The sequence below is a fragment of the Pantherophis guttatus genome, chromosome 1 (genome assembly GCF_059756535.1).
Source record: "Pantherophis guttatus breed Tessera chromosome 1, ASM5975653v1, whole genome shotgun sequence".
In the NCBI taxonomy this organism is placed as follows: Eukaryota; Metazoa; Chordata; class Lepidosauria; order Squamata; family Colubridae; genus Pantherophis; species Pantherophis guttatus.
Window position 1 is genome coordinate 255,783,971 of NC_142063.1, and position 18,696 is coordinate 255,802,666.

At 37.4% G+C, this 18,696-nt stretch overlaps 1 protein-coding gene across 8 annotated transcripts in view; it reads left to right on the top strand.

Annotated features, from left to right (window-relative positions):
• The window catches only part of LAMA2 (laminin subunit alpha 2), a 437,012-nt gene that overhangs the window by 365,536 nt on the left and 52,780 nt on the right, over positions 1–18,696 (top strand). For all 8 annotated transcript variants that reach the window (XM_060692226.2, XM_060692227.2, XM_087882793.1 and 5 more), the window contains 4 exons: positions 2,350–2,504; positions 9,022–9,165; positions 10,427–10,560; positions 12,907–13,066. In XM_060692226.2, the coding sequence (XP_060548209.2) occupies positions 2,350–2,504; positions 9,022–9,165; positions 10,427–10,560; positions 12,907–13,066 (593 nt within the window). The remainder of the gene's footprint in view (positions 1–2,349; positions 2,505–9,021; positions 9,166–10,426; positions 10,561–12,906; positions 13,067–18,696) is intronic.

Genomic DNA, 18,696 nt, shown 5'->3' on the forward strand with positions numbered 1-18,696 from the left:
GCTTTTTATATTCATTAACCAAGTTTTAATTATCTATAGATCAGCTAGTTACCATGTTCTAAAAGTCCTAACAGAAAATATCCCACTTATTTTAAATCAGCATAATCCAGCCAAGAAAGCTGTGCCCACTTCCTGGTTTATTTGTTCAGTCACCAGTTTCTTTTATACTGCTGTTTGCTTTTTTAATTTACTTAAAAATTCTTTCTTTTCCTTTTCAAAAAAAAAAATGCTTCAAAACTTGCCTACAGGAATCAGTACGTATAAGGTTTTAACTTCATGCACTTTATTCTTTTTAAAAATATATTTGCATGGTTATTATGTTAGGCATTGTCTAATAATAGCTGTTGTGTTCCAGCAATGACACTAATTTATCCAAGCAGCTTTGCTATGAAAAAGGAATGAACCCTAGCTCTGTTATTAGATAGTCATATATATCTATCAATCACATTTTAAAAATTAAGAAATGTTTCCATTCAAAAGCTCAACAGATAAACAAAGGGTCTTGGAAGCTTTCATTTTAAAAGGTCTACATATTCTAACATGCGTATCGATCAAACTGTACACTTCCCAGTGTGTTGAAAACTTGTTACGTTTGTCATTATTCCCTAGTTTTCTCTTGCATCTTGAGGAAGAATGTCCAGACACCTGTTCAGATAAAAAAACCAGGGATTCTTCAGTATGAGTGCTCCACATTCACATTGAATACCACAGCAACCATTGTCACTAGCTATCAAATTTTAATTAATTAAACATAATAGCAATAGCAATAGCACTTAGACTTTTATACCACGTCATAGCGCTTTTATAGCCCTCTCTAAGTGGTTTACAGAGTCAGCCTATTGCCCCCTTGGTCCTCAATTATTGACCTCGGAAGGATGGCAGGCTGAGTCAATCTTGAGCCGATGAGATTTGAACTGTCAAACTGCACCTAGCAGTCACTGAAGTAGCCTGCAGTGCTGCACTCTTAACCACTGTGCCACCTCGGCTCTTATAATACTTTTAGTTTGAGTAATCATCTAAACAGAAAAAAACAAATTTTGAGTAGAGTGAATTCAGTATATTCCCATGCACATACAAACACTTTTGCTGCATTTTGTTGGAGCTTAGAGCTGTCTAATTGTTAAGCAGTAGACTCAGGATGGACTGTAGAAGATGTTTCATATTCAAATACATAATTAGTGTACTCACTATTATGCATCTTTCCGTGTAAAAGCAAACAGGAATACCAGATATTGATGAGACACCGTAGAAGTAGGGTGTCTGATCAATAACTGGTATTGTTTGTGGACTTCCAAAGCCAATTAGATTTTTTGATCTAACAAACCAGAACTCATAACTGCCTCATATACAGTAAATGATTGGTTGGGATTATACATACTGTATCTCCAAGATTGCCAAGCCCATCCATGTGTTGCTCCTTTTTCTAGATTACCATGCCCTGTACATGGTTTCAGACCAATGCAGGTAGAGATCGATAAGAACAGTTTTTAGTAAGATTTAGTATCTTGTATTTTTTACGATATGCAGAGATATTAATCTTCTACCTAATCTACACATGGGGCCCATTATACATATAATATATGAAACCATCTATGGACATTATGTTATTTTGTTTTGTTTATGCTGAGCCATGCTCTGAAGTTCCTGTTGTCGTGTTTATTCAAATTTTGCAAATTTAGGGTATCTGGAAAAATATGTTTGAGATATGAAACACTTCATTTATTAATTGCCAAATACTCTACTATTTTAATTCAAAACGTGTTCTGCAATGCAAGAATGTAAGCCCTGAAATCTTAGCTCCCCAAAGCACTTTTCTAACTCTTGCTGCTTTGCTACTATTTTGCCTTTAAAGCAAGTTATAAAATTAAAATTAAAATGGCAATTATTTTCCATCTTTAATATGATTACTGCAGATTGCTTTGAGCACAGCAACCCCGGTTTTAAACATAGTTCGTGAATTTAGAAATTAATGTAACATTCTTCCTTTCACTCCTGACGTTCTTATTTTAAAATTTGTATCATGGCTAGTTTAAACCATCATTTCCTAAGGATCCATCCAGATCAGGAAACTACTTTAATAGTAGAATCCAAACGGCCGTATGAAGTTAGAAAACATTTTGTATCATTGGCTAGAGTGCAAAATCAACCTACAGTTTTTTTATTTCAGGTATAATGAGATGTTTTAATAAATTACCCATGATTCAAATTTCTGAGAGGAGAGAGTCAAGGGAAGAGTTCATTTTTGATTTATAAATCACTGCCCCAGAGTGCTCTCGGTTTTTATTAATGGCACTTGGATCCAAAATTTAATCTGTTCTGTTTTGTTTTGTTTTGTTTTTTCACATAAAGTTGCTGATGCAGATGACACTGTTAAAAATCTGGGCAAAGAAGCAGATCGGTTGATGGATAAATTGAAACCAATCAAACAACTTCAAGATAACCTGGGGAAGAACATCTCTCACATCAAGGACCTGATAAATCAAGCCAGGAAGCAAGCCAATTCTGTAAGACTTTCTTAAGAGCTTAGTTTATTTCTTTGAAAAAATAAAGACTTCCAAGAAACGAACTGTACTTTTGGTGGCTACAGGAGAAGTTGGTTTGCCAGATTATGTCTGGCACATTCCCCCCCCCCACACACACACACACACTTCTTACTGTTTACTAATCTGTTTACTCAGTCACAATAAATTAAAAATCCCAAGGTTGTCCAAAAATATCCACATCAGTTTCATCTCAGGTTTTCAAATCAATCTTCTCACCCAACATTGCTCTGAAAGTAAGAGCAACTGTAACAGTATAATTTCATCCTCATCTCAAAAATTGGAATTAATGTGTATCGATAAATTAGAACTTCCTATATAAATATTAATAGGAAATATTAATATTTGAACAGAAACTACTGATCAAATATTTAATGAATCATTTCCACCCAATACAGTCCCTACTATATTCTGAATGCGTATAGTTGGTAATCAGGAAGCACTGCTGCTTTGAAAGTAAAATTGACAACATCTTGCAGACTAACCAAGAATATTAGGAGATTGCTGTCCCATTTTTTTTCCCATTATGTACGTGGGCTAAGAACATCACTTTCTAGTTTTATTATTGAGTCCCAAGTTTGTCTTCAAAATGCAATTACATTTGAAACACATTTTAACTGGTAATGCTAAATCTATTTTCCCTCTGACCTACAAGAACCTAAAAAAGGATCTCTGAAGATGAATATGTTCAAGTCAAAGCCTTTATGTTGCTCCGGGAAACATATAAAAAGGAAAGTATGTGTCATAATAATGAGAAAACAGCATATTTACTTGATAAATAGTCCTTCATATAAAATAGAGGCAATCATTTACCTCCACAATAATTTCCATCTATACATTTTAAAGTTACATTCCTAACATTATTCATGCCTTGGAGTAGGCATCTCTGTATTTTTATGGGTGAGGATAGAAAAATCCACATTGATCGTTCTTTAATAGCTATTCTGTCTCAGTGATATTTGTACCATCCAAAGGCTTTTAAAACATATAAATCGTTTTGGGCTATTTTTTAATGTAGGTAACTAACCTTCTAAGCTTACACATTTAAGTGTAATGTATTTCCTTCAGGGTTACTTTGGTTTTATTTTGTGTTTTTTGCTTTACTGTTCTGGTCTGAATACTCTGTATCTACTGCTCCCTTATATCCCTAAAACAAATAATGAATATAAACTATCATAGGTAACAGTTATTTCTTCTCACGTAATTACAACTCTTACTGCAGAATAAATCTGGTGAGATACATTTCAGTTTGCATGTTGTCATATTTGCTAATATGATCCTTACATTGGACAACTACTAACGTTTTAATTGGCTTCTTTGATTTATTTGTTTACTTACTATGCCTATAAACTGTTTCAGTGATAATAGATTGTGAAAGACATTCAGAGACCTTTTAATCATTCATTGCAATAATTGTGTTAAAATAGACAGGTACACATTCATGAAAAATCCAAAATAACTGCAGACAATGTTAACATTTAGACTTTCCCCTTTAAGGGTCAAAAGAAGCATATTAGACCTTGAAGATACACTGGAAAACCCAGGTCTTCCTAGCTTTATGAATACTCCAAGGATATGGGATATAATTTGTAGAGAAATTCAGAGAAAAGGTACATGGACTGAATAGTCCTTCTCCAGGGTCCCTGCAGATGGCAATCATTAGAGGTCCATAGTCCAGTTCGCTCCCATAGAGAGGGACTCCTCAGGGTGCCATCGGCCAAACAATGTCGACTGACGGCCCTCAGGGGGAGAGCCTTTTCTGTGGGGGCACCTACCATCTGGAACGGGCTTCCCCCGGAGTTACGAAACATCCAAGACTTACGCATATTCCGCCGTGCCCTGAAAACATTTCTATTCCAACAAGCTGGTCTGGCCTAACTCTCCCTTTTTAATTGGCTTTTAAACTGGCTTTTAAATTGGGTTTTAAACCTCTTTAGATAAATTTTGGATGTTTTTTAATCTTTGAGCCTAAATTACTTAATCTGTTTCTAAATAGTTTTTAACTTCTATATGTATTTGTATTTATTATGGCTGTTCACCGCCCTGAGTCCTTCGGGAGTACGGCGGTATACAAATATGAAAAATAAAATAAAATAAATAAAATAAATAAATAGAGAATCTTCTCTTCTCAAACATAATGTACAGGTAGAAACCACTAGGAGAGAAGGCAATACCAAGGTTATCTAGGTCCTGATCCCTAAAAAAAAACAAAAAAAACCTGTTAACCAGAATCCTGAATTACTCCTTAAAACAAACTAGTTACAAGTGCAGTTCTCAAAGTAATAGTAGTAGTAGTAGTAGTAGTAGTAGTAGTAATAGTAGTAATAGTAGTAGTAATAGTAGCAATAGTAATAGTAGTTTTGCCTATATCTGTTCCTGTCTGAAATACTTTATTCTGGACCAGAAGTCTCTGAGTCATCTTCAGGGGCAATTCCAAGTACAACATGTTAGAATAGTCGAAACAAGAGATGACCAAAGCATGAATCATCATAAGTAGAAGATTCTGCTCCAGAAAGGGTTGTACTATAAAACACAAGTTGGAGCTGCTCATTGTGCAGGAACAGGGAATGTAGGAGGAGCCACAAATTACAGGTAATCCTTGACTTACAACAGTTCTTTTAGTGATCATTCAAAGTTACAACGGCACTGAAAAAAAGTGACTTATGGCTGTTTTTTACAGTAACAGCCTTTGATGCATCTCCATGATCAGAATTCAGATGCTTGGCAACTGGTGCATATTTATGACGGTTGCTGTGTCCCAAGCAGGGTTGAAATCCAGGAGGTTCTGACAGGTTCTGGAAAACCGGTAGCGGAAATTTTGAGCAGCTCAGAGAACCGGTAGTGGAAAGTTTGAGCTGGCAAATACCACCTCTGGCTGGCTCCAGAGTGGGGAGGGAATGGAGATTTTGCAGTATCCTTCCCCTGCCACACCCACCAAGCCACACCATGCCCACCAAGCCACGCCCAAAGAACCAGTAATAAAAAAAAATGGATTTCACCATTGGTCCCAAGGTCATGTGATCTCCTTTTGCAACCTTCTCACAAGAAAGTCAAGGGGGAAGCCAGATTCACTTAACAACTAGGTTACTGACTTATCAACTGCAGTGATTCACTCAATAAGTGAGGCAAGAAAGGTCATAAAATGGTGCAAAACTCACGTAAGAAATGTCTCACTTAACAACATAAATTTTGGGCTCAATTGTGATCCTAAGTCAAGGACTACCTGTATAAACTAGCTCAGTCCATGGAAACATGAGTGTTCAATCAAAGAGTGATCACTTCTTATGATCCAAAGGCTATAGTATGCTTTTCTGAGTTCTTCTAAAATCCTGCTAGTGCCATTAGTAGTGGTAGTATATAACCACCTTGTCTTCTCTAAGGCTCTTTTTTTTCTATTAGGACGTTTTTCCAAGCTTTGGGATCTTCTCCAACAACTCTTTCCTTTGTATTATGTGTCTGAAATATTTAAGCTTTAGCATCATTATTAATGTTTCCAATAACAAGTCTGATTTTACTTCCCGTAGCACTGAATTATTTGTTGTCTTTGCAACCCAGGCATTCTTAACTGTTTTCTCCAGGTCCATATATCAAAAGCATTAAATTTTCTTCATTCAGCATTTTTTAGGATCCAACTTTCTCAGCCATTCGTTAAAACAGGGAAACCATTTCTTTTATAATATGAACATTTCTTGTACTATCTTGTACTAACATTTCTTGTACTATCTCTTGTACTATATTTTATCTACGCCTCTCATCCAAGTAGCAGATATCTCTTTATTCCATTCTTTATTATGGTCACTATCACTATGAATTTTTGAGCCTATGAAAATAAAAGGTTTTTTTACTATTACCTTGCCTTCTTCTATGCTTGGGTGCGTTGAGTTGGCATTATCTGTTGATTTAATCTTAATTGTTCTGCATGAGGTTTTATTTTGGTTTTATGTTTTTATGTTTTATTTTTTGTTATTTGTTATTTGTATGGAACAGTCTGAAAACTAGCTTTTGCCTTCCCTTCTTTTAAATTCAAAAAGACATTTTTTAAAATCTTCTAGTTATCACTGTGGTATCATCAACATAGCTGAGGATTTTATGTTTCTCCCATTTGTATTGATTCTAATCTGTATTTCTTCTAGTGAAATATTTTTCGTTGTATATTTGACATATATTTAATTGCTCTGTATCGGGGGTCGGTTCTAAAAATTTTTACTATCGGTTCTGTGTGCGTGGCTTATTTTGTGGGTATGGCTTGATGGTCATGTGACAATTCTTTAGGATTTAGCAGAGGTACTGGTCTACCAGGCTTTTAACTGCTTACAGAGCTATACTGGTCTACTGATTTGTTTTTGGAGGCACCGGTCTACTCATTTGTTTTTGGAGGCACTGGTCTACCCAATTATTTTTGCAGGCACCGGTCTACCCATTTATTTTCTTTTAACACTGATCAGCTGTAGGGCGGCCCTTTGAAGTCCCGCGGCAAGAGTTTAAACAGGTTTTTTCCCTCTAGCTGATCAGTTGGGACTCAGGAGGCAGCAATAGATTGGGGGTGGGGCCAAATGAAAGGTAAGAATAATGCAGGGGGGGCGGGGGGCAGAACCGGTTCGGTGACATCATATCGTCACCGCTACCGGCTCGGCGGAACCGGGAGGAACCCACCACTGCTCTGTATCATATTAACATTATTGCTTGTAGTTGTTATATAAATTCTTCAACGAATAGACGAGATGGCCTAGTATGACCATATTTGAAAAGTATCTGCTATTTCTTGTGGTCCACCCTATCAAAAGTCTGGACTGCAAAATTTTGAGACGTGAGGGTTTTTTTTTTTTTTTTTGGCTATTGGGATGTAAATGGGTCTCCTCCAGTTCCTTGGACTCCAGGGTATTTGTCTTACCTGATTATAAACTGCAAGTGATTTTCTAGAGCCCATTTAACTTCACTTTTCAAAATGTCTGGTAGTACAGTGATGAAACCTTGCTTATCAGTAATTTATTCTTCCATATATTTGTGCTGTTTCTTCATTGAATCTTGATTCCCAAATCTTTGATTTCTTTATATCTTATTATGCTTATTTTTGTATAAAAGCTTCACTTGCCTTCTCCAATTTTCCTAAATAAATATCTTGTTTCCCCTTTCAAATTATATTCTTAATGTATTTGCATTGTTAATGTTATATGACTCCTCGCCTCTTCTTGCTTTTGTCTTGAATTCACTGTTTAGTTGGACTGATGTTCAGTTTTGACATAGCTGATCTGGCCACATCCACTATGCCTTGGTTCATAGTCCTGGCAGAGCAGTGGTATACCTATCTTTGTAACATTGCCCTGATTGTGAATGTGCCTTTGGCGAAATACTGGAGTGGGTTGCCATTTTCTTCTCTGAGGGATCATACAGTATTTAGTCTGTTCCAGCGGTGGGTTCTACTTTCCTTTACTACCGGTTCACAATGGGAGCGCGTACACGCTTCTGCGCATGCACAGATCGTCAATTATAACATCTGGCCAGGTGGGCGGAGCCTCCCACCGCTTTTACTACCAGTACTAAAGAACCAGACAGAACTGGGAGCAACCCACCACTGGTCTGTTCCCTTGTCTATTACTTGTCCATCATAGATGGATCTTCTGGAAGTATACAGTCCCTGCAGTGTAGCTCATAGCATCGCTGTGATATGCAAATACTTTCACTGCTGCAAAGTTGTAATCCATTACAATTTTTGAGTATATTTGCACAACCTTTCATCAGAATTATAAATACATCTTTTTTATAATCCTAGAATTATCTATTTTCAAATTATGAAATCTGTAGCTATAGCATGTACATTTGCCTGGTTAGTGTGGTGTTCTTTCAGAGTTTCAGATAATAAACTTTAGCAATCAAATGGAATGTTCAACTTCCTTGTTTGTTTTGGGAAAGTAATTCTGTAAACTCAATAAAGCAAATCGACTGGGTCTTTATTGAGTCTTTTTTTTTTTTTTACATACAGAAATGCCATTGCTTTTAAAAATAATGATAATAATATTACAGTAAGCACTAAGTGAACTCTTAGTGACTATAGATAATTAGTTTTAAAAATTAAAAGATCCTATGGGACGCATCTAACAACACTTGACAATAGAAGCACAATATACGAAAGGCTTTCATAACGCAGACCCAAAACAATAGGAAATAATTTATTTAAAATAATATGGTATATGTACAAGTCTCAAATATAGTAGCTCATACATTTGACTTCATTAGGCAGTTTATTTGTGAATTATTCAGCAACTGAGTTGTCAAAACGGGACTTTGTACATTGTTAGATATTCTGGTGTGGTAAAATACTGGATTGTGACGTCCTTAGAGAATACTACATAAAACTGCTAGTACTTTATATTCTAAAGCCAGATCTCTAGAAAATTCATATCAATTTATTTTCATGAGTGGTACTGAAAATATTAAAAATGGATCTCTCTCTTTTTCTTTTGCCTTTAATTGCTAATTGAAGATTAAAGTATCCGTGGCTTCAGGAGGAAACTGTATTCGAACATACAGACCAGAAATTAAAAAAGGATTGTACAACACTGTTATTCTCAACGTAAAGACAACTGTTCCTGATAATCTACTTTTTTATCTTGGAAGTAATAGATACGTAAGTCCGCATTAGGGTTGTTTTTTTTAATGTTACCATCTGATTGTATATTGATATTAATTCTGGCAATATAGCTGGAGCACCATCTGATATTCATAGAGCTACCTATCATTACTGTTGCCATTTCCCATAAGTCACTTCATCGCATATCATCGTGTTTACATTTTCCCAAGGAACAACAAAAGCAAGTATTGTTATTACCAGAACCCCTTGGCTCAAATTAGTGCACTGTCACCGCTTGTGTAGGAAACTGGTCAGTAATGTTCCTATTGTTGAACCCATAACTAGGCTCAGTTAATCCAATATGGGGTGCCTTCCTGGGAGTAAGTCACCAATGATAAAATTGATATGGATAGGACCCGGACCAGTTTTATTTTACTACAACAGTGATAAATATTTTTTAAAAAATGCTGGTATTTCTAGCATCAGCTATGCAATAATAAAAATAATTTGAAAGAAGAAGCGGGGGTAGGGGGAGAAGAGAATCATATGACACTTGTTAGGAGGACCTAGAAGCCCCATCCAAATGGAGAGATACTCCAAAGGAACTAAATGCACAGGGAAGACAAATAAAGATCAAAAGAAGTTCCAGTAGAAAATGTAATTTGTAAAGTTTTAAGGAAATAATACAACTGATGGATTAATTAACTTTATAAAAACTGGGTCAAAAAAAATTTAAATAGTTTTCTTTTGTTTCTAAAGCCCTGAAAAACTGATTCAAAAAGAACTGTCAGCCAAAAAAAACCCCCACATTCATATTATATACTATTGTAAAATCAGTAAAATAAATTAAAAATAAAATATGTGCGAAGTATCCCTGGGAAGCATATATGATTACACAAAGGTATGAAATTATGATAAAGAGAACTGGAGGTTATTGAATCTCCTGTTTCTATAAAGTTTCCTCTTTGTGTTACCTATCTTTTTTAAAAATTGATTTAAATATTTTTGAATATGTAAATTATACAGGATATTATGGATTATGCAAGACAGTAATTGATAGCCATTACTAATGGGAAAGATAATGTTTTATTCATAAATATTACATATACAACATGATAAACAAATATTTTCAGGAAAAAAATTACATTAAAAATAATTATCCCTTCGTGGTAGTATATAGTTCATTGCACTTAATTGCTTCCTTTTCACTGTTTTACTAAATAACACTTTACATTATTTTACCAGATTGTCTCAGAGGTGGTAAACACTATTATTATGCTATGTTCATTTTGTTTAAAATATCCTTTCCTCATTTTAGACTGACTTCTTGGCCATAGAAATGCGTAAAGGAAAAGTGGATTTCTTATGGGACGTGGGATCTGGGGTTGGGCGTGCTGACTATCCGGATCTCACAATTGATGACGGAGTTTGGTACCGAATTGAAGCATCAAGGCAAGTTCCTAAGATCTTCCATACTAATTGTATCACTCTCAAATGGTGATTCCATGTTCCAGATTCCAAAAGAACCTAGTAAAAAGATAACATTTTCAAAATGGCATCATACTCATGCAAATATTCCAGGTCAATGCCTGGAATACACTACCTGACTCTGTGGTTTCATCCCAAACCCCCCAAAATTTTAACCTAAGACTGTCTACTGTTGACCTCACCCCATTCCTAAGAGGTCTGTAAGGGGCATGCATAAGAGAACCAGTGTGCTTACCGTCCCTGTCCTAATGTTTCCTCTACTTGTATCTATTTTATGTATTCAATTCATGCTTATGATTATATAAATTACCTAATACAGTCTTAACAAATAAATAAATAAAATAAAATAAAAATTCTTTTGAAAGTAGTTCTTCTGGGATCCATCCTATTGCATTTTTAGAATCTAATACAATGTAATGCACGATCAAATATAAAATTTGAAAATAAAGCAATTTCAAGGATCCTTCTCAGAGTGCAGTCAATAGTTATGACCATGTGGGAAGGAAAAAAAGACGCCAGGTGAGATGTCTCTGTGATACCTGCTGCCTACCTTTCTCCCTTTTGTCTTCAGGGATCCTGCCAAAATATAGCCTTACTAAGTGGAGAAGCTTCTGCCGGTGCTTTTGCAATATTGAGAATGTTGTATTAGCTTTTAATTTATTTATTTTTGTATGCACTGTTTTTGATTTTTTTTTTAAAAAAAGTTGTTGTATGAGTGGACAAGCAGAATATAAACCTTATAAATACAAGAAATATTTTAAAAGCCTTACTGACCTTTTAGATTAGACATCAGAATATGTATACCTTTCTTTAGCGGCATATTATTGTCCAAATGAATTAAGCAGTGACCCGTCTTACTTACCTATTATTTTGCCAATGTGGCTGTGACAAAAGTACTTTGTGAATAAAATTAATTGGGATGGTATGTTTCTCCTATTCATTAGGAAATGGACCTAGGAATAGCAACATTTGAGTTGAGCAACATGGGTTGTGGGAGCAATCCCTAAGTTGCAATCTTCTGAAAGATTTGTCTTCCGATCATTTCAAGTTTCCCCCATCTACCATTCTTATCAGATTTTGTTGCAGCTTTGTGTGTGCATGTGTTTGCAGTGCTCATGAGAACTGAGGCATAGAACAAAATCATGGCAGGCAGGTCTGTGAATACCTGCAATTTTGGAATAGTGGTCTCAGGCAAGAGACTAAGGCAGGAGTCTCAGGCAAGACTCACAGCCTTTTCCAATAGATCAGCTCTTCACATTACTAACTTTTATAGGAGCCTTGAGACCATATCAGAAAAAATCCTGCTTCCAAGTCATTTTTTGATATTAGGGTTTGAATCCTAATCCCTTTGATTGAAGATTGAGCCCTTTCAAATGTGTGTTTTGATCTGCATGCTGATTAAACTATGTCATTTGACATGTTCCAATGGAATGGTTCTTCTTCTGTTGGAAACTCAAAACTGAAGTACTTTTGTCTCGGTCTGTTGAAGTGCCATTCATGATCTGGCTTATTATACTGCCATAATAAATCCATTGAACTTATTCAGAGTGCAAAAGCATGTCTGTCATGAAAAGAACAGACAAAGGAATAAACAAATGAAGAGTTGAGCCTTGGAAGTCTGGTGTGCTTCAAATTCAAAAGTGGGCATAGGGGAGCATTGAGGAAGTGCAAAGAAAGAAAAAGATGAATATGCCTGTTCATAAAATATAAAATGTTTTTGATGCATAAACTCATTGGAGTCTATAGAATAAATTGATGTTTATTATTTTTCAGTATCTTTTATTTTCTGAGGCGGCATCTGCTCCAAATAAAGGAATTGTAATCTTTATCTTTTAAAAATAGCTGCATTTTAGATTTAGAGATGAAAAACCCTGCAAACTGTAGAAGCTAATATAAATAAAGAAATTGTCCTCTCCATTTGTATGGCGTGGACTTTCAGGCAAGAGGTGTGGTGGCTTGAAATTGCAGTCCACAGAATTCTGTGTTCCCATAGTGGAATTTTTCTTCTCAGATTAAAATAATAAATCTCATAACTTCTTGCCACTGGGATTACATGTTATCAGGCAGTTGTGTTTTAACCTAGTCAGTAGGAATCCATTCCTGTTGGCTTACTCTTCACATGAAGTCTTGCCCTAACCATCAGAATCCGTAGTGTATCCTAATAATTTAAAACTTGAATACAGAAATCCACAAAATGTCATCTTGCATATGTAAATATCTTCATAGGTTGGAGAGAATGCTTGTATTTATATGAAGGTGAATGTTAGTTGATGAGTAGTGAAACTCACCCCCATGTTTTTTCTCTTACAGGACTGGAAGAAATGGCACAATTTCAGTACAGGCATTAGACGGTCCCAAAGCTACCATCATTCCAAGCATTTTCAGTGGAATTTCTCCACCTGGTTACACGATTTTAGATGTGGATGCAAATGCCATGCTATTTGTTGGAGGTTTAACTGAGAAAATAAAGGTAATGTGTGACTCTCCGCTTAACTGGTCAATGTAACCATATATGCTTTTCTTTGTTTTATTTGAAGTATTTGCTTGAGAGGGAACAGTTTTAATTCACTGTCTTCTGAGGGATTTCAGATAGTTGTGCAGGAAGTGGCTTCTAGACTGCAATCTAATTAATTGCTAATAAAATAAATGTCACAATAATGACAGTACTTAGATCTGCATTACCTACTCTTATTTTCATATGTACCCAAGTAGTGTCAGCAACTATTATCCCATTAAAATCTTCTGAACTTTTCACAAAATTGTGCCTACCTATGGCGCAATAAAAGACACAGGTTCCCTTAATGTGCCACCAGCAAATACAACAATGACCTGTATTACACTGGATACAAAGCACATTTCCCACTTTAGATACAATTATTTATTTATGGACTTTTATTGCAGCTGAAAATATCCACAGAATGGTTCCAATATTAATTGGAATTTGACACATTTTACAAAGCTATATAATCATGAAAGGCTCAAATAACACTATATTAATACTAGCCCATAGAAAATCAGAGCCTGAAGCATCTTTGCTGTTGGATGGGGTTGCACTGCCACAAACACACCCTGTGCATAATCTGGGTTTTTTTCTAAATTCTTAACTTTTGCTGTGGTGTGGTGATGTAGACTTCTGCTGTAGAATGCCTGACCAGCTCAAGGTTGACTCAGCCTTCCATCCTTCCGAGATCAGTAAAATGAGGATCCAGATTATCAGGAGCAATATGCTGATTCTAAACATCTCAGAGAGTGCTGTAAAGCACTATGGAGCAGTACAGACTTCTAAGTGCTATTGCTGTTGCTAAAGCACAATAGGAACTACTTCCAAATCCCAGACTGAGGCTATATTACTAATTGAAATGAGGTTTTTCTCTCAGACCCCTGTTCAGAACCATAATATAAGAACAAGTAGAAACTGGAATTCAGCAGTGTTAAACACTAATGTCATTTATAACCAACATCAGTCAGAATTCACAACCAAATTTGCATATTCAATATGACATAGGCACTAGGAAAGATTTGACTTGGTAGCTAATTTACTCTAATCATTAGCTCCTCCTAGGCTAATTAGAAAATGAGAGACTCATGAGTTCTCTACTGGTTTTATTTGTACCTGACCATTGGAAAATGGCTTTGGGCCTTCAGATGATTTGCTTGAAATCATATTATTTAACCTTCTTTTACAGTGAGGCATTGTGGGTGAAATTGCTGCAACTTCCAGTGTCTTAATCAAGTGAAATATATTCCTATGAAACTCACCGGCCATTTTTCTCAGACACAATATCAGGTCAGCAGGCAAGCATCAGAAGCAGCACAAATGAAGCTAGAAAGAAAGGACTGGGAGGGAGGGAAGGAGGAAACTGCTCGAGATGTGTGCAAATATCTCTGATCTTTGGTCAGTAGTTGAATGGCCAGGATATAGGGAATATAGCTATTGAGCCCCTGTCATGGTCTGACCATTCTCTTCTGAGGCTGGACTTTCCGACCGCTGTACCCCACTGCAGGGAAGTGGAACCGATTAGGTGGTTCCGCCCCAGGCGCCTGATGGATCCGGAGAGATTCCAGAGGGAGCTTGGGCCATTTCCTGAGGCTTTGGCTCACAACTCGACTGAAGATCTGGTGGCCACCTGAGATAGGACAGCCACCAGGGCTTTGGATCGTGTCGTGCCTTTGCGGCCTCTGACCCGGCGCCACACCTGCCCAGCTCCTTGGTTCACCGAGGAGCTGAGGGAGATGAAGCGCCGGAAAAGATGCCTAGAGAGTGGTTGCAGGGCCAGTCATTCCGAATCCATTTGAACACTAATTAGGTCTTATATTAAGACCTATTTAGTGGTGATAAAAGCGGCAAAGTGTGATTACTTTTCCGCTCTTATTGCATCGGCAGATAATCGCCCAGCCATCTTGTTTAGAGTGACCCGCTCCCTCCTACATCAGGAAGCACGGGAGGACCCCTTGTAAGGGCAGGCTGAGGATTTTGCACAGTATCTGCCCGATAAAATCACTCAGATTCGGGAAGGCCTGGACTCTGACTGGGTAGATTCCAGCAGGGTGGCCGAGGCGGGTCTTGAGAATGTTATCTGGGATGAGTTTGATCCTGTGACTCTTGAGGATGTGGCCAGGATTGTGGGGAGGTTAAACGCAACCACATGTTTACTGGACCCGTGTCCTGGCTGGCTACCCAGGAGGTCACGCGAAGCTGGCTCCAGAGGATTATAAATGCTTCTTTGGGGGAGGGTTTCCTGCCGCCTGCCTTGAAAGAGGCAGTGGTGAGGCCCCTCCTTAAGAAGCCTTCTCTGGACCCAGCTGTTATGGCTAACTACCGTCCTGTCTCCAACCTTCGCTTTATTGCGAAGGTTGTTGAGAGTGTGGTTGTGCAACAGCTCCCGCAGTACCTGAATGAAACCGTCTATCTAGACCCATGCCATCCGGCTTCAGGCCTGGGTACAGCACAGAAACAGCATTGGTCGCGTTGGTTGATGATCTCTGGAGGGCTCGGGACAGGGGTTGCTCCTCTGTTCTGGTCCTATTAGATCTCTCAGCGGCTTTTGATACCATCGACCACGGTATCATGCTGCACTGGCTGGAGGGATTGGGAGGCACCGTGTTGCGGTGGTTCTCCTATCTCTCCGACCGGTCGCAGGGGGGGGCAGGGGGGCAGAGGTTGACCTCGAGGCGCCTTGTCTGTGGGGTGCCACAAGGGTCGGTCCTCTCGCCACTCCTGTTCAACATTTATGTGAAGCCGCTGGGTGAGATCATCCGTGGATTTGGGGTGCGATGCCATCTGTACGCTGATGACACTCAGCTATACATCTCCACCCAAACCACCCCAACGATGCCCTTGAAGTGATGTCCCAGTGTCTGGAGGCCGTGCGGGTCTGGATGGGGAGGAACAGGCTTCGACTCAACCCTTCCAAGACCGAGTGGCTGTGGATGCCGGCATCCCGATATAGCCAGCTGGTGCCATCACTGGCTATTGGGGGCGAGTCATTGATCCCCACAGAGGGGGCTCGCAACTTGGGCATCCTCCTGGTTTTTTAATTGTATAGCTAGGGGTTTTAAATTGGGAGGCCGTTTATTTAATTTATTTTTAATTATCTTAACTTTTATATTGCATGTTATTTTAATTTTCGGCTGTTCACCGCCCTGAGTCCCTTCGGGGAGAAGGGTGGGATATAAATCTAATAAAATAAATAAATAATAAATAAATAAATATGAAGGGCCGTCTCACCTCCAGTATCCTCTTGGGTGCTCAAAGTTTGAAGTTCTGATTACATCATCTGAAAAAAATGAAGGGCCCAAAATGATCACATTAGCTTCCATGACAGGATGGGCAACATCAGTCCCACTAGGTAGTCCAGACCAGAAAATCAACTCCACATTAAGAGATCTACACTTGTTTGAGATACGCTATAATAACAGAGACTTGCAAATCTTCAATATATTGTACATTCCCTCCTCCTTACACTCCAGTGAATCAGGGAAGCATTTGCCTGTATTGCTTCTAAATATTATTTTCCACCCCGGGACTTTCCAAGCATTCTTCTGCCCTCGGTCTAGGCAGCAGATTTTGCATATTTCTGTCCATGTCATCTCCCTTTTTCTCTACAGACTAAATGGATTTTCTCAGTCTGTTACAGTGCCTTAACCACCACATTTTGAAATCCATATAGTCATATTTTCACTGAACAAGGACCACTGGTTGAAGGGTATCAACATAAAGTTTCCTCCCTCCCTCCCTCCATATAAAAAAGAGAAGTGGTAAAAACCAGATATTTGATTGTTGAATCCTATCCTATTGTCCAAATAGAATAGGGTTACACAAAGTACACAGCTGAACTCATACCTGCAATAGATTCTGAAGTAAAATTCCTGATAATTACGTCATTTTGCATGGCCCTACAGAGACACCAGTGGTGGGTTGCTACCAGTTCGCCCCGGTTGGGGGAAGCCAGTAGAGTTAGGGTTAGGATTAGGGTCCCTAACTCACATGGATGTCATCAAATCGCTCTGCACATGCGCAGAAGCTTCTGTGCATGTGTAGAAATGGTGCACGCGCGAGCGAACCAGTAGCAAAGGTAAGTGAAACCCACCCCTGAGAGACACCCATATGATAAAATGAGCCTTTAAAACCTGCTTCAATCTTCCAAACAGCTCTGGCTGCATCTAATCAATCAGATTTGTAAAATAAACTGTAATTTAATCTGAAACCAGCTAGACAGATTCTGGGCTTGAAACACTCTTTAGCATATGAATGAAAAGAATTACAGATTTTATTTAACCCTAAAACAAGATTAAGTTTTGCAAAGACCTCAGTTTCCCATCTTCTATTTAAACGCTGTTTCCATAATAGATACATTCATTAAGTTCATTTATAATTACATATACATTTTTTTTAATAAACCTTGTACTGGGATGGATAGATGGATGGATTGACAGATCCAGCTTGGCTCCTAAATTCTTTTTTAAATCCAATTTGGCTTCACTCCTCTTAAATCATTTATTATTATTATTATTATTATTATTATTATTATTATTATTATTATTATTATTATTGGCATCTGCTTCAATCTCAAGTAATTTTCTATATGCTTTGTTAACTCTTTCTTCTCATCTGATACTTTTCCAGTAGTTTAAATCCTAGTGTTTTCTAGCCTACCTTAGTGCTATAAATAGATGCATAATCCACAGATAATTTCATTCATGTATTTCAATATTATATATGCATACACTTTGAATAAGTGTTATCATTTGAGTTAAAAGGATGCATAAATTTGTGGGAAAATACCTTCAGAAATTATACCGTGGTTTTGGAATTCTTAATTACATATTTAATTCATTCATTATTCGATTTAGAGATCCCGCAACCCCAGAATACTCTGGGTAGTTCCCACCATAAAAACAAAATAACAAATATACAATCAAAGTAGAACATAAAATAGTAAACGGGGGGGGGGATTAATTAGCAATAACAACTATATATACATAGGAAGAATTCCAACCAACCTAATCCATTAATTTATTTATGTAATGCTTTGAAGAAGAATGTCCATTATGGCCATGACAGTTCAGATTAATGTTAATTATGGGTAGGTGATAAGGGACCTTTCCAGGTAGTTGCTAGGAGCCAATGCTAACTCAAAAGAAATCAAACAAAAACAGTAATAAAATCAAGAAGAGGTACCTATCTTAGGACTTTGGGAAGGACTCGCTATGTGGATAGAAATGCCAAATTCAGTCTAAACATCTGTCTAATGTGTGACCAACAGTTACAACCATACTTACCCTTTTCTCTTTAAGAGCCCAACATGGTAGATTGGTTTAACATTCAAAAAATACTTCCTTTTCTGAACTTGCTTCTCTCATCCACTTTTTCTTTTTAGAAGTTCTTTTCAATGTGAGTTGATTATATTGTAATGCCAAGTTTGCCATATTCACAGTGAATTTGGAAGTTTTTCAGATTTCATGCCATGCCTGAAAGTCAAGTTTCTGTTCTCCAGATGTTCATATATTAATATTTTAAATATTCATAATTCCTCATGAAAAGTACCAGGTGCTTATATGTCTCAAATTGCTAAATATCTGGAAGTAAAATGATATTGA